Source organism: Parus major, chromosome 1 (genome assembly GCF_001522545.3).
Source record: "Parus major isolate Abel chromosome 1, Parus_major1.1, whole genome shotgun sequence".
Taxonomy (NCBI): domain Eukaryota; kingdom Metazoa; phylum Chordata; class Aves; order Passeriformes; family Paridae; genus Parus; species Parus major.
Window position 1 is genome coordinate 10,740,535 of NC_031768.1, and position 25,736 is coordinate 10,766,270.

The 25,736-nt window shown below is 40.5% G+C and overlaps 1 protein-coding gene and 1 long non-coding RNA gene across 9 annotated transcripts in view; both read left to right on the top strand.

The window, feature by feature from the left end:
* The window catches only part of TAB3 (TGF-beta activated kinase 1 (MAP3K7) binding protein 3), a 44,325-nt gene extending 32,700 nt beyond the window's left edge, over positions 1-11,625 (top strand). For 7 of the 8 annotated variants that reach the window (XM_015639845.2, XM_015639863.2, XM_015639871.2 and 4 more), the window contains 4 exons: positions 620-780; positions 3,099-3,192; positions 4,762-4,845; positions 6,992-11,625. In XM_015639845.2, coding sequence (XP_015495331.1) covers positions 620-780; positions 3,099-3,192; positions 4,762-4,845; positions 6,992-7,140 — 488 coding nt within the window. In that variant the 3' untranslated portion in view covers positions 7,141-11,625. Of the gene's footprint in view, positions 1-619; positions 792-3,098; positions 3,193-4,761; positions 4,846-6,991 lie in introns of all 8 variants that reach the window. The other variant, XR_004496036.1, reaches the window with a different exon arrangement.
* Positions 11,626-13,820: 2,195 nt separating this feature from the next.
* On the top strand, positions 13,821-23,665 carry LOC107206753. The gene is made up of 3 exons (XR_004496038.1): positions 13,821-14,011; positions 14,129-14,185; positions 23,416-23,665. It is a non-coding gene; the product is annotated as an uncharacterized LOC107206753 (long non-coding RNA).
* The last annotated feature ends 2,071 nt before the right edge of the window (positions 23,666-25,736 follow it).

Here is a 25,736-nt window from a genome sequence, read left to right on the forward strand (position 1 = left end):
GTTAATTTTGTTGAATCTCTATAGTTTTACCTCTGAAACCTGGGGAACTTACAGTATTAAGGATTACAGTATTCCCTGAAAAGCTAAGACTACTTAAAAGTTATACCACCATTTGTAATAGCAGTGAAAAAAAACAGTTTGGGACTGATATTTGGCAAATGTCTCAGCAAAAGGCTGGTGTGTCAGCTGCTGTTGAGCAGCAGGTATGAAGTGTGTGTTACCTTCTGATCTTACCTCTGGGTTTGTTTGGTTGGTTTTTTTTTGTCAGTAGAGTATTAGTATAACTAGGTTGCTGTTTCATCCTGAGAAGCTGTCTCCTTGTACAGGTGCCTTTGTATTTTTGAGACGAGAAAGACCAAATGCAAAAAAAGAAGCTTTGACCAAAATGGTAATAACAACTTCAAGTTACTGTATAAAATGTGTTTTTATTCTGGAAGAACTCTGTTCTAAATTGTAGTCCATTTGGCATGAAAGCATCTTCACACTGATATTTGGCTGCATGTCTACGATCACCTTTTTTTTTCCAGAAAGGTCACTCATGAATCTTACGCATAAGTTAAGAATTCAGTGTTCCAGGTTTTTATGTGCTAGTAACTATTTCTTCTGTGTAAAACATTAGCCTTGCTGTTACATCAACGAGCAAGGATGGAGAGATTAGCAAAGGAACTGAAGCTTGAGAAAGAAGAGCTTGAACGCTTGAAGACTGAAGTCAATGGTATGGAGCATGATCTGATGCAGAGGCGGCTTCGAAGAGTCAGCTGTACAACTGCAATTCCAACAGTAAGCAATTTGTTAGTATTTTAATTCAACATACACATTTATTTTTTATATTTTGATGAAACTAAAGGACTGTTCAAAATAATACTTCTGAGTATAAAATCTTCAGTCTTTGGAGACACTTTAAGTACTTGACTTGTCATAAGCTAATTCTTGTCGTTTATGAAATAGATATGTGTACAGTTTTCTTAGTGTTCCCAACAAAATTTCTGAAAGTTGTATGCATGTGCTTTTGTGGACTACAAGCTCAACTGAATATATTTGGTTTCCTAACAACCAATAAAAATATGTCCAAGTCTATTGTATGGCCTTAGCCATACAGAGCTTGGTGTTCATGCAGGAAGGTTTGTTTTTATAAAGCTGTTTTATTGTTTGAGTAGTTGCTTCTCATAGGCAGTATTTCTCATTTGGTATGTGCAGGACATGCCAAATAACTTTTCAGTGGCAGTGTTGCCTGAAATAATTGGAACTCTCCTATTTTCCTTGTTCATTCTTCTTATCTATGTGACTTCCACCTGCAAGTGACTCTAGCCCAAACATGTGTGTAGCTCTGATAAGGAATTTCATCTGGCTGAAAAATAGCTTCCACTGTGTGCAGTTAAGCAATTCATCTCAGACTTACTGGCTGTGTTGACACAAACAATGCACATAGGTGTAGGCTGGAAGGCACAGAAGGGTTGTTGGCTCCTTAGCTACTGTGGCTATTCTGTGTCTCACCTGTTTCAGGACAGCATTTGGCAAGGATGTACCTGGGAGAAGTACAGAGCCACTGAGTGCTAGGATGAGGTTAGGAAAGCCAGAGACCAACTGGAGGTGAATCTGGCACAGGACTTGAAAGACCAAAATAAAGGCTTCTGTTACTACCCAGGTGACAGCAGGAAGACTTGTGAAAATGTGGGCTCAGCAAGTTGGGGGGCATGGTTATATAGGACATAGAAAAGGCTTGAGATACTGAATGAACTTCTTGGTTCAGTCTTCATAGTCCTTCAGGAATCCCTGATCCCAGAGACACTGGGAAAAGTGTGAAGCAAGGAAGGTACACCCTTAGTGGAAGAGAATGAGGTCAGGAAATGCCTAGGCAAAGCAAGCATACACGAGGTCATAATCCTGGGTAAGATGCACCTGTGAGTGCTGAGGGAGCTGGCAGGTGTCATTGCAAGGCCACTCCAGATAATCTTTGGTTGATTAATGATGTTTGGGAAAGTTCCCAAAGACTAGAGGAGAGCAAATACCACTTCTGTCTTCAAGAAGGGGGAGTACCCAGGGAACTATGGGCTAGTCAGCCTCCCCTTGATCCTTGGGAAAGTGATTGAACAGCTGATGCTGATGGCCATTTCCAGTCACATGAAGGACAAGGAGGTTGTCAGCAGTAGTCACATAGATTCACCAAGGGGAAGCCAAGCTTGACCAATTTGGTAAACTTCTAGGATGCAAAGTCTGTCCTGGTAACTTAGACAGTGGTTATTGTCTGTTTGGATTTTGGCAAAACTTTGAACATTGTCTTCTGTAAGATCTTCGTAGAGAAAGTGATGAAGAAATAGCTGGATGAGCACTTAAGTTCATTGAAAACTGGACAAACTGGAGTGTGGCAATTAGTGGCACAAAGTCTGATTGGACACTTTGCAGAGGAGTTGGACCAGATGACCTCCAGAGGTTCCTTGTGACCTCAAGTATTCTGTGGTTTTATGACTGTGATACTGGAATGTATCCTGGGATAAAATGTGTTAGTGATTGATGCTGCTAGCATTAAGAAAGCTTTTCATTCCAGTAGCTTAGGGTTTCTTAATGGTATGCAAATATATGCACTTAAATAACTGATTATGCTGTTAAGAATAATTACAATCTTTCGTCATTGAATGATTTAAATATACTGGGCTAGAAGGTTTGGCTTCTTGGAGCTCCTTGGATTGATGCAAATGAATAAACTTTTGACCTCATTCAGTTATAATCAAGTAAAATAGTTAATGTGGCCTGCAGTTTGTATTCTGTTGTTGATTATCTTGATGCAAACTCGGGTAGCAAGTCGTCCATTTATACAGAATTTAGTAACGTGTGGTTTTATAAACTTGAGCTCAGCTATGTCATCTTACTAACGAATTTTAATATTAAGTAACTTTTCTGTTTTCCTCCTCATATGCTAATAGAAGAATGTTTTTTGAAGGCAGATGAGTTAGGGGTAGCGGGCCAGACAGCTGAGCTTCTTTCAGTGCCTTTCACTCAATTTTTAATAAAGCTGTTAACAAAGATAGAGCAATGTTATTTCTATTTCATGTAAGATGCTGATTTTCGCACAGTTACTATTTTGGGATATTTCTCTCTAGCCTGAGGAAATGACCAGATTGAGAAGCCTCAACAGACAACTCCAGATAAATGTTGACTGTACACTGAAAGAAGTTGATCTCCTTCAATCTAGAGGTATTCAATTGATACTTTTTTAAAAACATCATTTGGATATGGTCATGAATGTTAATCTGCTGGAGGTTAGGAAGGCTGTGGACAGGTCGGATCAATGGGATGGGGTCAGTTTTATGAGGTTCAACAAGGACAAGTGCCAGGTCCTGCACTTGGGTCACAACAACCCCAGGCAGAGCTACAGGCTGGGGGAAGAGTGGCTGGAAATGTGCCCAGAGGAAAAGGAGCTGGGTTTGCTGGTCAACAGCAGCTGAACACGAGCCAGGTGTGCCCAGGGGCCAGGAAGGCCAAAGGCAGCTGGGCTGGATCAGCAATGGTGTGGCAGCAGCAGCAGGGCAGGGATTGTCCCCCTGGACTCGGCACTGCTGAGGCCACACCTCAAATGCTGTGTCCAGTTTTGGGCCTCTCACTATAAGAAAGGCACTGAGGGTGTGGAGCGAGTCCAGAGAAGGGCAGCGGAGCTGGGGAAGGGTCTGGAGCACAGGGGTGGTGAGGAGCAGCTGAGGGAGCTGGGGGTGTTCAGCCTGGAGAAAAGGAGGGTCAGGGGGACATTATTGCTCTATACAATAATGTGAAAGGAGGCTGTGGTGAGGTAGGGCCTCTTCTCCCAGGTAACAAGTAACAGATCAGAGGAAGCAGCCTTAAGTTTCACCACAGCAGGTTTAGATTGGATATTAGGGAAAGCGTCTTCAGGGCAAAAGTTGTCAAGCATTGGAACAAGGCTGCCTAGGGAAGTGGTGGAGTTGGCATCCCTTGAGGTATTTAAAAAACCTGTAGATGAAGCATCTGGGGACATGGGTTAGTGATTGACGTGGCAGTGCTGGGGTAGTGGTTTGACTCAATGATCTTTGAGGTCTTTTCCAACCTAAATGATCCAATGGTTCTAATATGGCATGTGCTTAAATGTGAATATTTGGATTTTTAGAGTTCAATTTATATTAGCAATGACAACGTAGCTCTAAAAGGCGGGTGTTTTTTCAGTTGCAAACTAATAAACTTAACTTGCTAATGCTTCTGTTGGCCAAATTAAATTCCATTAGCAAGAAAGAGTGGTGACATAAAATAACTTTGTCAGGAGCATATTAAAAAAAAAATACTCCTTTGTGAAGATACTTTACTTAAGATTTTAACTTTTTGCTGACAAATGCTGTGGCCACGTCATACAGAACTGGACTATAGGCTGCAACCAAGAGGCTAGCAAACAGAATTTTACTGGGGTTTTTAAAAGTCCTTTTTGCAACAGAAGCTTGTCCTAAATAGAATCAAAGAGATCAGGAGATGCACAGTCCTTTTTTGTCAATGAAGTATCCTGTAGGAAGACATACATTTTGCATGTTTCCACAGCAATACAAAATGTTGAGCTGGAGTTGATTTTCCAGTATGGGATTGCCCTGCTAAAAATTACCCTGATTGACAGAAAACTAAAAATATGTGACATAACTTGTGAAAAAGCTAAGATATAATATCATAATAAAAATATGTGTAAAATAAGAAGTGTTTGGATGTTCATATCGCTGGCATAGGCATTTAAATAACCATCAGGTTACACTTTCTTCCTTTCTTTTCTGACAGGAAACTTTGATCCGAAAGCCACATGTAACTTCTATGATAACATAGAGCCTGGTCCTGTTGTGCCACCAAAGCCATATAAAAAAGGTAGGTCAACAAACAGGAATCATCAAATCTGCATTGAGTAATGTTTCTTTCTTAAACAATCCCTGTGGTGGCAGGAAGCAGCTCTACTTACTTAACTTTTCTCTCTATAATTCAAACCAAAATATTTTTCTATACATGCAGTAAATCCTGGCTACAGCTTGTTATCCTCAGGTAGATTGTTGCAAATGAATGTTCCATTAATATCCCTTTGATTATAAATAGTTATTCCCCATTAGAAAAAAAGAGCTGAAATAGCCAATGTGGGGTCTTATGCTCTGATACAGAAAAATCAGTGATCTTTTCCCTGAAAATGGTTTGTGTGATAAGATTTATAATATTGTGTTTCCTCTTGCTGTAAACTAGCACGTACTGCACTTGTTAGTGGAAAAGAAGTAGCTCTTCTGAATCAGTAATCCTGCAGTCTCCCTGGCACTCCAAAGTTTGTAAATGAGTTCTGGTTGCTGATAACACTCCACAAAGGTTTCTGCAGGTGAATTTTGAATTCATATTAGGAAATTTTCCCCCCTCTTTTGAAGCAAGTGTTTTGCCCTTCAGTATAATAAAATTATTACTGTGTGGAAATTTTAAAAGAAAAAGAAGGCATGGAACTTCTGCTTGTGGCTCAAAGAAAAGATAATACCGGGAGGAGTTCCCTGCATTAGGTGGTAGTGTCCAGGAAAGCAGATAGCATCAGGTGAGCCATGGTGTGCAGGCAGCTGCCTGGGGTCACCTTAAATTGCAGAGATCATGCAATTGATTAAGAAATTGTTAACTTTGTGGTGCTTGCCATTCTCTTAATTACACTACCATATTTGATGTATTATTTTAAAGCAAAATAATGTGCAAAACTCACGTGAAATAAGTTATTTTATTTGGCAGTTAGAAAGAATAGTGCCTTGTAAGGATTTGTAAAGCCAGCTTCCAGGTTTTGTCTGCCAGCTTATTAGAGATCAGTTGTAGGGCTGCTGTACTGTATTCAGAGCTTGGATTTTTACATGGAGACATAATTTTATTTTTTTTTAAATAATAAATATTGTTGAATATTGACTGTTGAAAGCGTGGGCAGACAGACGGGTGTGGGCAGACAAGGGTGTGCTCTGTGCTGCCATCTGGCTAGTCAATGGAACGCAGTGAGTGCCCACACTGCCTGGCTTACCAGGAATTTGTTGAGGTCAAGCACTGCTGATGTGACTGTGCAGCTTCTGGGCTGGAGACTGTTTGCATGTAAGCAAAGAGGTTACTTTTATTTCCTTTGTTTGTCTCTGAAGACTTAAGTACTACTTGCACTGAGGTCATCAGCCTCTGCTGCATTTCTCAGCAGGTGGGGCAGCAACTGCAAATTTGTGTGCAGTTACAAATTGCTGGCCTTTGTTAGACATAAGTTCACAGATGTTTAGCAGTTGGGTATCCTAGCCATACCTTCTAGGTATGCGTTAATAAATATATAAATAATAAATATTGTGTTGTGCTCCCCCATCCTGGGAGTATTCCTTACTTACAGTAGATAACCTAAGGTGTTGAGGTGGTGTCAGGAGACTTGGAAAACTGAGTGTTTCTGTGGGTTAAGGCCTAATGTCTGATTTGCATACATACTGATTTTATGAGTGAAAACAGACTTAAATGCTGCTTCACATACCTATATCCCTGCTTCAAAGGTATGAGGAAAAATTGTCTTGTTTTGAAATAGGCCTGTCATTTTATTTTTAGATTGTATCCTTTTTCAGCCTGAATAAATGCTAGAAAAATATGTCTTTTGTCAGACTGAAGCAACAAAGTTAGAAGTAGTTTCCCTCTTCAGGTAAAGCAGGGTTGTTGTAATTTAAAATTTGGAAATAAACTGCTGTGTGTAAACCTTAACTGGATGGTGCTGCAGTGCCAATAACAAACTTGTATGTTTTAAGCTATTAAACCTTTAGCGGTATCAGTGACTTAACAGTGGTGAGTGCTCTACTTGGTTTTGTGTTGACTCTTTACAGAAGAAATACTTTAAATATTCTCATTTCACAAACGGAATTAGAACTGCTTTAGGAAAAGGTTTCCATGTTCATTTTAAGATAGACTGTTTAATAGGTGACCTTCCAGTAGTGTGGTGTTGACTATTAATCCTTCTCTTCTGAAAAAAAGTTTTCTTTTGGCTTTTCTTTAGAGCATCAAAACAGCTCCAAACAGACTCCACGAACTCAGCCAAGAGATGAAGACTTTGAAGGGGCCCCATGGAATTGTGGTAGCTGCACCTTTCTAAATCACCCAGCACTAAATCGCTGTGAACAATGTGAAATGCCACGATACACCTGAAATTCAGGAAGGGGCTGCATTGGGTTGAACACAGGCTCTCAAGCCAACACCTGTAAGAGAAGGAAACATGGGGAACCTTTCAGTCCATCTGCCCGGCCTTTGCCAGTCAACAATCTTCATATTGCAAGGGGTGGGAGTAATGTGTTAGGATGTTTCTGCTTCTGCTGCACTAGAAAATAAATAAATTAAGGGTTAAATTCCTTCCCATTGCAGTGAGCGAAGCAGAAAATGAAACCTGAAAATGTAAAAGGATTAATTTTGAGAAGAATGTATGCAGGAAAGCAAGTAACTACTGGTGTTTATTCCTGTGGTTATAGTTACTGCTTAGTGGCTCTAAAAACAAACAACCCGAAACTACTGTTTTTTAAAAGAAAATTATAGGACTCTTAGTAATGGTGTGAAGTGTTACACTTAACCAGAAAAACTGAAGAGCCAGAGCTGACTTAACCTGGCCACAGCTAGCTGGAAAACAAAGGCTCCCTGTGCTTCTAGATTGTAAGCTACTGAAAAAGAAGACAGGTAAATGCAATGATAAATTTTGCAATGTATAAAAAAAAAGGAGAAGGGTATTTGTAATTGCTGCTTTTTTTCAGGGTAACTTATGTCTACAAAAAATTGCTGTTTGAAATAGTGACCTGAGGTGACTAAATGAGGAACCGTGTGAGTGTAATAGAGAGTGTAATCAGAGGTAATTTTTTACAATCCCGTTTGCTTGTACAGTGCTCACCTGGCTGTGTCAACACTGGTAATAAACCAAGAATGAATTCTACCACGTTGCGGATGAAAATCCTGCTGCATGCTTTCATTGGGCCGTCGTGTTTCCAAGCTCAAAGGATGCTTTTCTATACAACCATCTGAGCCTGTGCTCTGCAGCAGCACAGTGACATATGCCAAACACAGGCTACTCCAAATTCCATTTGGAAGACTTGGGCTCAGCCATGGTTGTGTTTGAGAAGAGTTTGTACCCAGTTCCTTAGGCCTTCTCAGCTTCCAATTTGTGAAGAATTCATGGTGTTTACAGCACAGAAGGTACTTTGTGCCCCAGATCAAAGTTAGCTGAAAGATAATTAATCAGCTCTTCAGTAAAGGTTTATTTGCACATTATAAATAAACCAGCCTGTACAAAATAGCAGATGCCAGATCCTGAAGAATTACACACAGCATTCTTTCTATTTTGATCAGGAAATATTTGTCATAGGTTAAAGAATACAAGACTTGCAATTGAAAATCCTGCTGGTACTTATCTGTCTATGATACACTGTATTCTAAGGGTGATGTTCAATCTGTCTGAATGCTTCAGGCTGCTGGAATAAAGCACTCGATACTTTGTGATCGAACTTGGGTTTGGGCAGCTGAATGATTCTGTGACACAACTGTGTGACTGAGTATGGTGTTCTGTGTCCTGGTCAGAGGCTGGTACAGTGCATTTGAGTTTTATGGTATAACTTCATCACAATTCAGAGATGCAGCCAAGCACTTCAGCTGAATTATGGTAATTGACTTGGTAAAGCAAAATTTGCTATTAACTTTACCATGAGAGTTTTAAACTACTTCATTTTAAGCTCTTCTTAGCTAATGGCAGCCACATCCATATTGTCAATTACCACAGTTCTCTTGATGTGTGATAACATGCTAAGCTGTGGTAGAACAATCATGTGTCTGAATCCTTATTTAAAATAAAGCAGCATTTGCAAGGGGTGGGTGGATGTAAACTCATCTTGAATGCGTTGCTCAATCTGGTGTCTTCTGTCCTCACAATTTTATAAAGACAACAGTAAGAACTGAACTGTTGATCTTAGATGAGGAACCAATATTTTATCTGGCATTTTTCAATATGTTCTTGCACTAACTAAATCTTCAGGATAATTTTTAAATAAGCTAGATCTCCAGCAATCAGTGTGTACCACTGATGTGCAAAACAAAGTCAAAGGCATCAGAGATAGTTTTCCACCCTTCCTAGTGATTTACATTTCTGTGGGGGGAGCTCATCACATTTGGAAGGGGGTAAGCAAGTTACTGTCAACTACTGTCAGCTGTAATTGAAAGGCAGATATTAATTTTGTGCATATCAGTGGACAGTTTGACAAAACTGAGGACTAGAAAGCAGATGAGCAGAAGCATTCCTCTTATCAGCTATATAATGAATGACTCCAAATAATACCAGTAACTTCATGGCTTTTCTATCCTGATGCCTTTGTCATTGTATTATTTCAATTTTCTGTTCCTTTATACTTCTGGTGAAGTTCTAGAAGCATTTGTTTTTGCTGGAATTACAGAAAGATAGCAACTGAAGTGACAGCAAATGAGAGTAGGGCTGTCATGCAAAAATACATTGTGCCATTTTCAGAAAGAATAGATGCTACTATATTTTGAAGTTATGTTTTGAAGTTTTGAAGATGTGACTATTTGAAGGAGGAGGTGCAAATATGCATTCAGTCCAAAAATGCCCTGAACTGCAATAACCATACACGGAGACTTGCAAATCTTAGTCCCAGCTTCACCAGGGGAAGAGAAAGAAGGCTGCCACCACAGCAAGGTACTTATTGGAAGAGTGAGTTAGCGCCATTAAATTGAAAAGTAAGTCCTTTGTACCAATGATTTTACTTGGTTTTTTTCAATTACTCTCATTTGTTGCTTGTACAAACAAACAAAGAAAACCACCACACCTTCTGTTGTATTCTTTTATTTGTAAATGCCCATACTCAAATGTTAATAGTGAAGACTTGACATGGTGCTTGAATATTTCTAGTTTGTTAGAATGTAATTGTATTTTGAATATTGGAAGATCCATTTTCCTTCTGAAAGCAGGTGATGCCATTCAAACCCCAACTGAATTGTAGATTATACCAAAAAGATTGGTTTATGGAATATTTATTGAATGCACATAAAACCCTAATGTCAGCTGGCATACAAAATGCACTGTATTGTATAAAACGTGTGTGTGTGTGTGTGTGTGTGTGAGAATGTTGGGATGCTGATGCTGTTGTGTTGAGTTAATGCACTACTTGTGTTTTCTTTTTTCCTTATTGACTGAGCTTTCCCTCAATCATGCTACTAGATTGGTAGAGTTTGTAACTGACTCGGACATTCAGTTATTGAAAATGATCTCACTGTTCATTGAAATTTTATAAAGCTTATTTTATATTTCCTGTGCTATTAAGATGAATTCCCTTATAATTATAGGATACTACTGTAGTTCTTTAAAAGTTTATTTAGAGTGGGGCTTGTGGAAAAATTATTCAGAACATAGTAAACCAAAAGAAATCCTAAACTTTGGATCTACTTTTAATTTGATGTAATTATTAGTCTTGCGTGGGTGAAGAGGAAAGGGGTGGGAAGTCAAGCAAAAGGAAGTACTTTGTAAAATGTAGTCTTAGATCAGATTGAATTGTGTATCTGTGTGTCTGTGGTATGTGTGTGTTTCCCTTGAAAAATGGGAGGTGTGGTGAAAAGGTGTAATAATTCTTAAAAGAGCTGGTCTCAGTACTTTCTGATTATGATATGCTACTGAATCACGTTTGTTTTTTTTTTAAAAGAAAAACAACTTTTGCTCAGTAACTTTATCTCTCCCAGCTATACATTTCTCACTTCAGTTTCTAAATACTTTAATACTTTTTCAGTTTCTAAATACTTTTACATTTAATATTGATTGTAAAATCCCTTGAAACGGAAATAGAAATACTTGAGTTGAAATGGGGACAAAATAAAACCAATAAAGAATGTTTTAAAAAAGAATGTGAGAATATTAAATATGTTAAAAACAAGCTTGTCATCAGGATGATGGTTCTTCTTTTAAAATCCAGTGATGTACCCTAGAATGTGAACATGACTATCCTGATGAGAAGTGAATGGTTGGACATAAACAATTCAACAGCCAATTTGGTACCACAGAATTGATGTGCTCTGTACTGCAGTGACTCCAAATCCCACAAGGAAGGAAGACACGCACAGATATCACATCTCACAGTCAGTACTGTCTCTGTGTGCAGCTGCATTTGTTTTCGTTTCAAAATGTCAATCTTACATAAACCCAGACATGACTGAGTTTTGCCACATTTTTTCAGTTGGGGCTTTCATTGCTGTTTATGTCCATAAATTCAAATATTTTTCTTGGAATAATCAGAAATCAGTGGAGTTCATGCAATATTATAATCCTGGATTTCCAGTATCTTTGAAACCAATTTTAAAAAACTGTGTTCTTGAAACTTATTTATTTATGGTGGCACCAGTGTATCTAATCCATACTTCCTGCTGTGTGAAACCCTGTTAAATTTTTTCATTAAAAAAAGAAGACACGATCTTGTTTAATCCTGTATATATGGTGTCTACATTCTAGATTTGTGTATGCTGTGAATGAACTTATTACTAAGAGATGAAATTGTATAAAAGCATTCAGAGGCTATGCATGCATGGTACCTCCAGAAAGTGCATACTCCAAGTTGCAGATTCCTGCAAAAATAAATTAATAAAACTAAGCAAACATCACATCCTGCATTTGTTCTTGTATGTAGTAGGAAACATTTTAAAAGTACAGCCTTTTTTGGCCTTCATAGCCTGGTTGTTTCTGGTCTCCCACTTGGACCTGTAGCTATAGCAAGTTTGTTTCAGGGCTTTTGGGGTTTTTGTTTGGTGATCATTATGCATTTGCTGAATACTGAACTGGGGTCCAAATCCTGTTCCCATGGATGTGAATGAGCAGGCATCCCATTTAGATGGTGGATATTCTGTGCAGTTTCTGGTGTGGAAATGGGACATAGCATGTTCAGAGTGTGAGGCTGACCTTAGCACTTCTCCCTTCCCTTATGAGTTGAAGGTTACTGAAGGAGTAGCTTTACCTGCTGTAGCAGCTCTGGGCTGTGGGCTGGATGATGGGCTGGATCCCTGCTTAGCACCAGTACCGAGTGTCTGCATCACAGATGTCCTGCTGCTGCTTTAGCCTCTTGGAAAGGCACTGCTCCAGGAGAGGGTGGAGAGGTGGAAGTGCACAAATCCGGCACTTTTCTGGGGTTGTGTTTTCCATGTCCTTGATGGCATCAGCTCCCCACAGCCAGCTATGCCCTGCTGGGTTCTGTTCTCACACACACCAGAGGTCCTTCAGCACCTTCCCACTGACAAACCTGCTGTGCTTCAGCCAGGAAACACAGGTAAGAATTTCACTTTGCGTTCTTTTTGCTAAGTTGAAGTTATCACAGTTTCAGGAGAGGTTTGTATTTCAATTAATCATTTGATTTTTGTTGCTTTAGAAATCATTGCAGTTGAAACCAATTTTAAAAAATAAAACCATACAAAAGTTATGGTACCTATATTGTGGTAATGGAGACCATACAGAGCCAAAGGAAACCAGTCTAACAAAGTGGTCACCATTTTTTTGCTGTTTCCCTGAACTCAGGAGGAGGAGGATCCGGCAGAATTGCATAAAACTGGTTGATTAATTCCTCAGAATTGCTTTATTTTTGTCAGCAGTGAACCATGTCTTAAACCTGTGGCTCTTTGAGATGTGGTTTGTCCTGTGGTCTGGTAAGTACTCCTGGAATTTAGCGCTGCTGCTTCTAGTCAGGATAGTCTCTGCTGTGATGGGTAGGTGCTGTGTATCCTTATATCACTATCTCTGGTTGTAAATGCACTTTTTGGAAGGAGCTGATTGATAACCTGATTTTGTCTGAACAGCTGGACTCAAAGTGTTACGTACTCAATGGATCACCTGATTTTTTGTAGAGCCCTTGTGAAGTTGTTAAAGGGACTTTGTTAATTTTTAGCTAAAAGGTCTGTGATTGTGACGTGTTCTAATCTGACCGTAAAGCCGGGCGAGACCTGTGAAAGCCTCTTTCAGGGGTGCCACTCTGCTTCAGAAAATATTCTGTTTCTCTAGAAAACAGTAATGTATTGAGTTAAACCAACCAAACAAAAAAAACTAAACCCCAAAACCTGCAACAAACAACAACTCTTCAGGTAATTTTCCAGATAGGCAACAGTTAAAACTTTGCATGTATTTGCTGCTTTTGCAAACTGTTTTGAAGATACAAATTCATTGTCCCTTTTTCCTTCTTGCAGTTAACAAAATCTTTCTTGCCATGTTTGCTTTAAAATGAAGTCACTGTTGTTCTGCTACTGTTCTGAAACTAAACCACAAATCCTGGGAATGACAGATGTGTAATGCAGGTGCTGCTTTGCTTTTGACTAAAGGCTTATTTTTTTTCTGAAGAGTTTTAGGAAAAGAAGTTTAGGGAAAATATGAAATACTTCAGGAAAAAAGCTGGTAGGTGAGGAAGGTTTTCATATGTTTGAATGTCATGTTCTAATTCTAGACTGGTGCAGCTCAACAGTGTCTTGTACAATTGGTGCCAAATTCTGGTGTTGGTTGCAGTGACAGAATAGTCACAGCTCAAATATTCATCCCAAATTCTCAGTGGCTCTCTGCTGGATTGTTCTAAAGTATCCTGAACCAGTCTTACACATTTCAGGATTGGGGAATTATATTTCCTTTCACCTGAAAGTATTACTCTCTACTTTTGAGCCAGTCAGTTAAATCTAACAATATTGCAAGACAGTTGCTTTTGGCAATACCCTGTGTGCCACAGAGTGCCTGCTGTGACTGCCTGCAGTCAGATCCATGTGGAGCAGCCCCCTGACCTCCCAAGGATGGGCAGAGTGACAGTCAAACACGCTTTCCAGGTGGGTGATGGGAGTAAGCAGGGTCTGAGAAAACTTTCCAGAGAAGGACTTGAGCTCTATGAGAGCTTGTGAACCCTTCCCTCTAATTAATTTTCTGTATATGCCTTGCTTTGCTTTATGGTGAGAGCTGTGGTGGAGAACCTTGGGTGACTTTCATCACCATGGATCCTGAAGCCTCATGGCTTGGTAGCTGTTCCAGGTAACTGATTTCACATTTCCCCCAACCCCCATTTGTCTCAAAACTGATTGATTGTTCATAAGCCAAAAAGACATTATTTTATATTTTTGCTTTTTTTTTTTACCAATAATGTACAAGCATGAAGCTTTCCCTGATGATCATCCTTCAACCCATGAAAATTGGGGGCTGCAGCATGTAGGTAACAAGCTGTGTGTACGTTCACACCCTTCCTCACAACACTGATAGTGCTCAGGTCAGTGTTGTATCACACAGGAAGAACTGGATAAATATGAATCAATAAAGCAAATCTTAGGAAAAGAACACGTCATTTTGAAACTTAGTGCAGGCTTTAGTGTTCTTTTTAATTTCAAAGTGAGCAGCAGACAGGCTGCCGTGATCCTGGTGCCCTTTTAAGAAAGCCAAGCCAATGCTAGTAGTAAGAATTGTTACCTCCAGTGAAACAGCAGCTGCCAGCAAAACTTACTTACCTTGTGTTGTATACACTGAAGTGAGATATTTTAAAGATTGAAGAGAGATTTTTTAAAATATATGTTGGACTTAGCTTTTTAGTTAATCAATCATGTGATTAGTGATTTGCATGCACAACATTAATCTAGCACTTTGTGTATCACAGTGTTAAAACTGAGGTCCATGATTGAAGTGATAGCAAAATCCTTTTTATTTTTCACTACAGCACTATTAAACTTGCCAGACAAGATACCATGTGCCCTTTAAATGTTCTGTCATATTTTCCCAGTTGCTCAGTTGCCTTTCAATACAAATCTAAGATAAAATACATCCTACTTTGGCCAAGGAGACTCCCCATGTATTTGATGGCTCCTTTACCAAGGTTATCTGATGGATAGCAAAATTTTTCTAAATTAACACAGATCTTGGTATCAATGTTCACCTGGTGAGCATCACCTTCTCTCCAGCAGCACTTCTGTAAATAGAATAGACTCTTAGAAGTGGAAAAATCTGAATAGCTGAACTATGAACATTTAAAGTCAACTTTTGAGTGTTGAACAGGTGTGTGCAGGCAGGATATGTAATGAAAAATAACCATTATTGAAACATTCTGGGATGGTTATCTGCAATGGGAGCTGATGCAATTTGTATCCCAGTGCAAGGGCCACTGTTCATGTAGAACTTCAGGTTCTCTCTGAATTGAATACTAGAAAAGAATGAGTTAACTGTATTGATTTCTTGCTTGGTGCTAGTTAATTCCTAATTTTGGAATTTTCCTCTTCACTTCAGAGGCTGAGGTGCAAAGCCCTAGCTTTTCTGATTTGTTATGGTGTCTGTTTCTTTTAAAATAAATTCTTGGTAGGAATTCAGCTGTCTCTCATGAGAGGTTGACTGTTTTCAAATCCAGTTGTATTCTTGATTTGTGGGGCTGAGAAGCCATGGTCACTCTGCCTTTTTGTCTTTCTGATCTGCCTGGGTCACTGGTTACACTGAGACTCACTTCCATCTCTAAGGACTCCTGTGCTCTGGTGCCCTCTCCAAATAAACTCTCCCTCACTGGGAATGAACTGGGATTGTCTTATTGCATTGACAGGATGTCCACACTACTGGGGCTATGGAAGATGAGATTTTGGGGATCCAAGCTGTACTCCTAGATCAGGGATGGTGCACACCATAGCACGGTCCAGGAGGCCAGAAAGGCTTTGGAGCAGAACCCAAGTGCACACAAGCAGAGGTGCCAGCAGCAGGGGAAAGGGAGAGGCTGGGCTGCTCCCTGGATGTGTTTGTGCGCTCCCAGCTGTGCAGGAGCCGGTGTGAGGATCATACCAATGGCAGCACAGCAATAGCAGGGTGTTACACTAAATACAGCTACGCTATTTCAGTATTCTGGGTGAGACTCAAATCGTCTCTACACCAAGAAGGGAAATGCAGATGTTTTCATGAGCTATAAAAACCACCAAGTGCGTGGAATTCCCACATGGTGATGCTCAGCTTCAAAAATGAAAGCAAGTTTATTGCAGCAATAAATGCAGAGTGTGTGAATGTTTCCCAGTAGTTTTTAAAGCTGTTCCTTAAAACTGGAAGTGAAAGATAACCACTTTGCTCATTTTCCAGCTCACAAATTCTACTGGCATCAAATTTGTTCTAGATAAGAAACTGTTTTGAAGGAAATTCTCTGTCCTGACAAATTAAGGACCTCCTTCATATCCAGAGGAATAACTTACTGTCTCCCAGATATTAATTTTGTCTTGTCTGGATTTTTCTAGCTTCTGCAGATGTTTAGGTTGTTATAAGGTCATGTTCTTTATCAGCTATCACATTTTTCCACCTGCCTTTGCCAGTTGCAGGCCAAGGCCTCTCTGGGCTCCTGCAGGTCACTGCCCTGTGACATACACACATGTGTGACCTGGATGTGTGTGATTCACTGTCATGCCACTTTCTTACAGGAAGAGGTCAACACTGGTGCCATTAGGATTGAGAAATCCCAGCATCCTCAAACGTAGGCTCCTCTCATGATCTTGGTCGCTTCTCAGAGCCTCTCTGCTTCTCTCTCTCTCATTTGGGGCAGCCAATCTGAGTTACTCCTTTTAAAACTACAGATTTAAGAGTTTAGTGACAGAATTTGGGAAGAACTATAGCCAGCTGCCATTTTTATTTATAATATTCATTATTCGGGTGTGAGAGGAGTAAAGTAATAGTGAGGAACATCAAGAGAGATGTGTTGGTACCTGTGTTCAAGACATTTGGATTAACTTCTGCTGGTAGTGGTTATTTTTCCAGGTGAGTCTTATGGAAGCAGAGTAGAGGGAGTCAGCCAGTTCCCTGGACCTGCTGGCCATTCCTCTTTGATGCAGAAAACACCACTTGTTTTCTGGGCACTAGGTCAAGGCCAGCCCCTCAGCCAGCAGCACCCCCAAGTCCTTCTCTGCAGCACTGCTCTCAGTGAGCTCTTCTCCCAGTCTGTGCTGCTGCCCAGGCCAGGCCAGCACCAGCACTTGGTCTTGTTAAACTGCATGAAATTCCCATGGTCCCATTGCTCAAGTTTCTCCATGTCTTTCTGGATGCCCTCCCATCCTTCAGGTTTGTCACCTGCATCATTCATCTTCACCTGCAAACGTCCTGGGGGCACTTGCTCACTAAGTCTGCCCTTATTGCCCTCTTTCCCAAAAGACAAGAAAAAGTGTCAGATAAAATATAAATGATACTTTCAATATTATTTTGTAATAAATAGATAACAATTAAACAGCCAGATTTTCTCTCTGATTTCCTCTTTTCTTTCCTAATGCAGTTCATTAGCTCAGGGATGATTCTCAGGAATGCCACAGTATAAAAATTCTACCAAGGAATATGTTCAGTTTGCCACCATTTCAAATATTAGGAATGAAAAGTCTGCAGCAGATTAAGCCCCTTCATATGCTGTAGGGAGAGGTATAATCTAGATTAAAGCTCTAAATGTCACACCTTGACTGAAAACCTTGGTTTTTTTTCTTTTTCCTGATTTTAAAATTTTTTTTTAAGGTAAGGCTGCCAGATGTGCTGCACCAATTCTGAAAGGTGCACTAGTAGCACTAAGTCTATATGACTTAGTTTTGTTCATCAGCCTTGACAGAAGATGCTGGTAAAATCTACTATTTCTTCAAGACAAACTTCTTAGTCCTCAGGTCACATTTATTCCCACACTGCAGTAGTTCAGGATTTCTGACAGGTTAATCCCAAAGCCCTTTTCTAAAGTTTCAGACATTCCCTACAAAGAACAACAGTATCGCTTGAGCACTGAAACAATGCCCTGTTCCTCCCAGGAGGAGAAATGGAAGTAGGAGGCAAGATCTCCAGCTCTGTGGGCATGGGAGCAGTTAGAACCTGCTCTGCATCCATCAGTTTTATCATCCCTGACAGATTTTGAAGACAAAACCAATATGAATTAGTCTCAATTTACATTGGTGTGATGCACAGGCCTCTCCAAGGTAATCTTTTCTTTTGTTTCTCACTTTCCAATATAAGGAGTTCTGCAATTGCTCTGGTGGGTGTTCCACTGCAGTTTTTCCTGAATCACTGAATTTAACAAAGAAAAGTTCCTTACAAAGGGAGTATCTGTGACATGAGCCACAATATGAGTACTCATACCTGTTTTGGTTTTATTTTCATCTGATAAAAAGATATTGATAGTTTTACCTTTACCTGCCCTTCTAGCAGGATGTTTGGGAGTGTAGATGTTTGTGTACACCAACATAAAATAATCCAGTTTACTGCTAGTTTGGAGCTGGTCCCAGAGGGGCTGATGGCTTGCATGCACTGAATTGACCATGGCAGAGCTGACCAGGTGTAAGTACATGGTTTTGGGCATTGTCCAAACGCCTGGGAAATACTGACAGTCAGCCCTGGGGCATCCACCACCTCTCCTGGAAACCTGCTCCAGGTTTTGAACACCCCAAAAGGAAGGAAATGCTTCCTAATACCCAGTCTAAATCTCCCCTAGGGCAGTTTTGAACCATTGACATGTCAGTGTCCACAGTGAGCTGCAGGACCCAAGTAACTATCAGGAAAAGATTTACTGTATTGCAAAGGGCTTGTGAGAGTCCAGAGATTTACCTGGACAAAGAAATTTAAAGGAATTGAAGCCTCAGACATGAATTTATACAATGTGCTCTGTAGCATCCCTAAGCTTCTGAGAGTGTCTAAAACCAATCAGCACTTCTACACAGCAGTACTTGTGTCCAAGCACTTGATCCTACATCCAGATAAGCCAGAATGGCTTGGAAAAATTGGCAAGGGGTGATGTGAGTGCCTAGAGAAACCTGATCATTGCAATTTTCATGTAACAGCCTGAAAGTCAGGTAAAGGAGGATACCACAACTGCACTTCTTGTTCAATTCTGACTGCAGAGAAAACAACATTCTGCCTTCTGGGAACTGACTTCTGGTGCTTACAGTGAGTGTAGTGTTTGTGTTCTCAGCATCTGAGACTGCAGTGGGCATTAATCTGTGAGCCACGCCCGGCCACTGCTAAAGCAGTTACCAATATTTGCTTGTAACACCAAGGCTGCCACTCAGCCAAAGCTTTCCATTCCAAATCCTGGCAAAACCACACATTTACCCATCACAAGGGTAAATTTCTGGCATCTGACAAAGTTCACCTTGATCGTGTCATTGTATGGAATAAACGTAGATTCAGAGACAGGCATTGTATCTGTAGGTATGGGGCTGTCAGGGAAATGTCTTGTCTTTCTAGGGGCTGAGGGGTCAGTTTTACTGAGTTTCATGAAGATCCACATGCCACAGTCCCTGTGCTGAGCAAACCTGCTGCTATCATCAGTCCTTTGCTGGATGCAGTAAAATCACCGAGTACAAACATGCTCAGCACCCTTCTCTGGAAGTCATGGTGGTGCTGCTGTGTCTCTTGCTAAAGCTGAGATAAGCCATAAACCAAAGGAATGCCTGGAAAGCTCTTCTTTCTCTCCCAACCAGACTCAAAGAGTTCCATTAATCCCAAGCTGGGACAATGAAATAGTTACTTTCCTAACAAAACAAGGGAAGGCAGCTATTTTTGAGCAGTTAAGCAGCTGACCTTCAAGAGGACAGCATTGAAGCCAACAACATTCCCACAACATCCTCTGCCAGCAGCAGAGTGTTGCTGGTGAAGCACAGGAGCAAACACTGCACTGACCCAGTGTCACCCACCATGAGCTGAACCCAAACCTGTCACACCCCCAGTGTGACCCCAGCCATGGCATCGGGCACCCGGCCAGAAAACACCATCCCTGCCTTCCTGAGCAGTCCTGGACAGCAAAATTCAAATTGTACAATCTTCATCTCAGCACAAGCTATCAGACAGCTGCTGAAGGAAATCCTTATGAATAAGTCATAGTTCATGGTTAAAAACACCTACATCAACTTCTAGGTGGTTTTAGGAAAATCCACTTAAACAAAAGCCAATGTGAATTAACTACTTTGTAGAATTACAGAATTATAGAATGTCCTGAGTTGGATGGGACCCACAAGGGTCATCCAAGTACTGTTCCTTATGATTTACATATCTTAACTGATTAAAGAAAAGGTACAGTATACATATTACATTCAGTATACATAATACAAGCCTTGAAAATAAAGAACAGCCTTTGCTACATCAAAACTAGAAACATATTATCATTATTAATGTACTGAGGTAAAAGAAAACATGACCCCCTCTGTAGACAGATAAAATATGCCTAGCTGGTCACTACCATTTTTCATGAAATTAAAGGAGGTAAATGGAAAGACTTAATAAATACAGATGAGCAGGGTAAAAGGTGTTTGCCTTCAGTCCATTCAAATTGAGTTATCCCCCACACTGGATATGCATCAACTCAAAACCAGCTGTGAAATTGCTGGGACTGAGCCTGTGTAGAGCAGCCCCAACTGAACTTTAACTTTATTGGCACATGAGTTTATGCTCACAGGAAATCATGTTCTCAGTACCAAGCCTGCAGTGACATTTTTCACACTGGAACAGAGCCTCCTGCACAAAATTGATTTCATTAAAATTCTTAGGGTAAGGTACAAGGAGAAGGTTTGAAAACCAAGCTACAAAGGGAAGTAAAAAATCTGCCTCCCTCCAAAACTTCTGCAAGAATCCAGTTTGTCACAGGCATGCCTGCTGTATTACTGCCCCAGATTAGAGCCTTGGGGTAAATAAAACAACAACCTCACAGGTTTTAATAGTATTTTGTTTCATGTTACCTGAAGATATCTGAATTTAAATAGTCATGGCTGAAACAACTTAGAACACAAGCAAAACATTTGCTAAGAGCTACCCAGTGCTGATTTGGATATGTGACAATTCCTAACATGCTTTACAGGAATATTTATGAGAATGCAGTGAGCACAGTGTCCAGCAGTCAGTGTTTTGTGTGCATTCCTGGAATCTCTGAACTGCAGCACTTACAGAGATTACAACACAGAGTAAAAAGGTATTAGCCTGGAACACGCAGGTCTATTTATTTATAGAAGCCAGTTTTATTTAACAGGAAAATATGGAATAAATCAGCTCTAATATTAATGCAAGTTCTGATTTTCAGCACTAAAGCACCTTTGCAATAGTGGAAATTCAGGGAAGAGTATTAATGGAAAAAGTCTCTTTGGTTCGTGTGCTCAGTTCTCTTTTCAGTAAGAAAACTAATTTTTGTCCATGTCTTCTACAGGTTTCATTGATTCCTTTTCATTCTATTTGTTACTTGTTTTGACAGCCTAGACTGTGTACATCAAGAAAGGCAGCAAAATTTGGTGCTAAAACACGGAGGTTCCTTTATCTTGTAAACATAATGACAAGACATTTAGAGCAAGGCTGGATATCATCAGTGTAAATAGGAAATACCTACAAGTCCATTTATTCCACCTTTCATTCTGACAGGAATAATTACTGTTTAAAGCTCTCTGCCTGAAGACCTATAATCTTTAGGAAAAAATCAACAGAAATAACCACATCTTTCAAAACTGAGAAGAAATTAAATTGTACAACTTAAATCTCCACTTTGGCAACCTGTCAATAATACAAGATGCAGCGGTTGTCTGATTAAAAGAGCAAAAGAAGCATTTTTTTCACAAAGAGAAAAAAATCTTCAGAGCAGATTTTATGTAAATTACAGACATTAGACACTGGAAGAATATAAAAGATGCTGGGGCTGAGTTTCAGGTTCACTGTAACTCTCTTTTACTGCAGTTCACAGATTTATTAAATCAGACACTCATCACAAAGCCCTTGTCAAAAAATCCCTATCTGCAGGGAAAGTTTGAAATTATTTTTTTCAAAGAAAGCCTGAATACCATTTCTATTAACTGGGGCACCAAAACCTGAAGTAAAAACAACTGAATAAATTATGGACACCATGCTATCTTTAACATCCCAATCATCTTTTACTTGCAAAAAAGAACCAATGGGGGCAGGGGGTTTATTTCTTTTATTTTTGGGGGGTCTTCCCCACTCCTCAGAATAGCACAGAATTAATTTAGGCAGTTTAGTGTTGCTTTATGCACAGGATGCAGGTGGAGCTGTTTGCTGGTACCTCAGCAGATACAGAGTTAGGGGTCTGACCCACTGTGGAGCTGCTCAGCTCCCCATAGCACATTCCTCTTATTCACAGAGTCAGCTTCTCTAGGAAATTGATTATGAACTGTCATGGTGTTCATCCATCATTCCCTAAACAATTCCTGGTTTTTACCCCAACACAATCATTGCATCTCTGTGGAGGGAAAAGGGTTATCTGGAGCAGTTCATCATGATCTTGGTAGGCTATTAGAGGAAAAATCAAAATGAAGTTGTAAAGCATAATGAGACAGAAGGCTTAACTTGGAGATTTCTTTCTCCTTTATATCCTACTGTATGTTTAATATTCAAAGAAAATACTGTCTTCCCCATGAGGCAATAGAAGGAAACAAAGGGCTAAGAAAAAGTACTCAGAAAGCAGAGAGGACACTGAAACGAGATACTGAAAAGGGATAGAGCTGTTTGGGTTTTTTTAAAGCATTTAAGTTTAAACTGTAATTAAACAGAAGGCCTACTGGCAAGCTAATATAGAGAAGTTGTAAAATAAACATTGCACAAGGGGCATTTTGGGGACTGCTGCTATGACAGGGCTGCACATTGCACTTTGGCAGGAGGATCCGTGTGGGAAGCCCAGGAGTGAACAGCCCAAGCCCCGAAAACCCTCACACAAATGCAGAGCTTGTCAAGTCTCCTCAGGGGAGGGGGAAATTTTTAGCCATTGGAATGCTAACTGTTTTCTTTTGCAGAGCCTCTGGTTAGTCCAGAGTTTATTTATACAAAGTCCCACATGTAAATGCCATGGGTTTTCCATAAAAATGTAATCAAGAGGGTCACAAACCTGCTAATGGTGCAATGCTGGGTAATGATGAACTGAAAAGCCAAAGTAAATTAATCAATTATTTGTTAGGCTAGAAAAATAATCTTCTTTTGAAACATAAATATGATGTATGAACTCTCACAAACAGCAACAGAAACATCAGGCTTGTTCTCTGACAGCTGGGACTGTTCTCCCTTACATACCATGAGGAACTAATGGTTTTCCAAAAATAAATGTTTACTGTGATCTTAAGTGACAAATACCTAGCTTTTGAGGGTGATAAAAGTCCTCAGCTTTTCAGGGCTCTTGTATCTGATTCAGTAATGACCTGCTTGTGCCTTTCAAAGGATAAATATAGCATAAAAATCAATACTGAGATACAGAAATTCTTGGTAGCTTTCCCATTATTGATTAAACTTTCAGAATTTAAGGCAATGAAACATTTATTATTTTTTCAAACTTCTTTTTTTTCCTCTGAAAGATTCTTACTCCAGTTTTGCCACCCTGTCCTTACATTTACTGGTTTCACTTTGCTTCAGGCACTCTGTATTTCAAAGAGCCAGTGATGTGAGATACACACCAAAATTTCCCTACTTCTATTTGATCTGTCTATTTTTACCAGGTCTCCTGAAAGGACTTAAGAGGCCACTGCACAGGATCTGCATATTCATTGTTCCCATTCATCAAGGAACTCAGACCTCCCATCCCTCCTGGGGAGAAGGATGAAGCACTGAAATTTTTCAAAGCTGATTTTTTTTATTCTGGAAACATACACCTACTTCTTTCTCACTGATAATGTTAAAATACAGTTAAAATTCTTTTCTCAATAAAGACATTTCCCTGGATCAGAGCTATTACATCCAGCACTTTGTCCTGGGTATATATATATTTTTTCATTTGCCTGTCCTTGAATTAAACATGCACTGTCAGGGAAAACTAAAATCCTTTCCTGTCCTTCAGCTTTCAGATGGGAAAAGCACACGACAAAATACAACAGAAATAATGACTTGACATCTTTTTATTAACAGATATTTATGTTAAATCATTATTAAGTTATAAATAAAATAATGATGAACTATTCCTTTATAGGTTTTTTAAAATGAGGTTATTAAGCTATCAAATGACATCAATAGTTTAATTTAGTTGCAAAATCAAATTTCAAATAGAGATGCAGTAGCAGATACCAACAAATAGATGCCTTTGCTTTAAACTCCAGCTTCATGCCATACAAAAGATGCATCAATGTTTTTTAGTGCTGAGGGAAAGGAACTTACAAATTGTCAGGAAATCTTTGATTTATCTTGTAGAATTTAAATTCATGGAATCATAGAATGGTTGAGGTTGGAAGGGGCCTTAAAGGTCACCCCCTTCCAGCCCCCTGCCCTGGCAGGGATGTCACTCACTATCCCAGGCTGCTCAGAGCCCCATCCAGCCTGGCCTTGGACACTTCCAGGGATCCAGGGGCATCCACAGCTTCTCTGGGCAGCCTGTGCCAGTACCTCACCACCCTCACTGTGAAGAATTTCTTCCTAAAATCTGCTCTAACCCTGCCTTTTTCCATTTTAAAATCATTGCCCTTTTTCCTGTTGCTCTGTCCCCATATTAAAAAGTTCCTGCCCCTCCTATCCATAAACTCACTTAAGATACTGGACTGCCACACTGGAGTCTCCCTGTCCTTTTCTTCTCTAGGCTGAAAAGCCAGTAACTTACTTCCTCTTAAAATCAAAGTAAAACTCTTTCTGTGTTGCAGTTACTAAGAGCACAACAAGAAAATGTTTTCCCTGAGAACAGGAAAAAATGCAGAATTTATAGCGTTGTTTGAGGCTTGTGCTTGGGCAGGAGCAGGGTAAACCCTGTGTGCACCACTGTTGTGGGAGGTTCATGTCAGGCAGAAGGGATGACTGGAGTGAGGGATTGGCAGCTTCTTCTTCATTTCAGTCACCAGACCATCATCATCCTCCCACCAGCAGCCCTCAACTCTGCCAACACAGCTGATGGGAAGGGTGGAAGGGGGTGTGCACTCACCAGTGAGGCCCCTGCTCTCCTCAGCCTGCTGAAACCTGTGGGATGGCTGGACACTGGTGCCAGGCAGTGGGAAGTGCCACCAGGGACTCCCTGCTCAGGAGCCCCCAGTCCTGGCAGCCAGGAGCTCCCCAGTGCTGCAAAAAAGCCACACAGCAGGTCTTGTGCCTGTGGCCACTGCACGGGATTTTCTGGGAGCAGTTACCAAACCCTCCAGTGGGTTGTCTTCTGTTTCCAGTCTCTGCACTTAATCTATTGTTCAGTGTGCTGGGTTACAGCGAGGGGTGTAACCAGATGATGGCTTCTACCCCACTGCATTATTTATTATTACTATTATTATTCCTGATGAACTCTCAATGGTGCTGGTTTCCAGCAGCTGCCCAGGGCACACACAGCTGCAGGCAGGGTGTCAGATATAGGAAAGAAGCAAAGCCTGGGCAGGACAGCATTTCTTTATCCTCACAAAGGGATTCAGCTGTGGTAGTTACCCCCAGCCCAAGGGGCTCTGCCAATGGCCCACAATGGCTCAATGGCCCCAGTGGGCAGCTGTAAGCACCTGGGCCACCAAGGAGTCCCCAAAATATCCTGTGACTTGTAGAAATACATCATCCCATTGTGAAATTCCCTGCCCTGGGGGAGATACTGAACCTTCCTGCCTGAATCTGACCACGTATAATCTGGGTGCCCTGGGGACTTGGAACAGGCTTTTGTGCAGCACTGGGGAGTTCCTGGCTGCCAGGACTGGGGGCTTCTGAGCAGGGAGTCCCTGGTGGCACTTCCCACTGCCTGGCACCAGTGTCCAGCTATCCCACAGGTTTCTTGGAACAGCATTGGACAGAACAGATCCAGAGGAGAACCCAAACTTCCACAGGATCACTGCTTTCAACAAGCCTGCAAACATTGCTTCACCAGGAGTGCAAC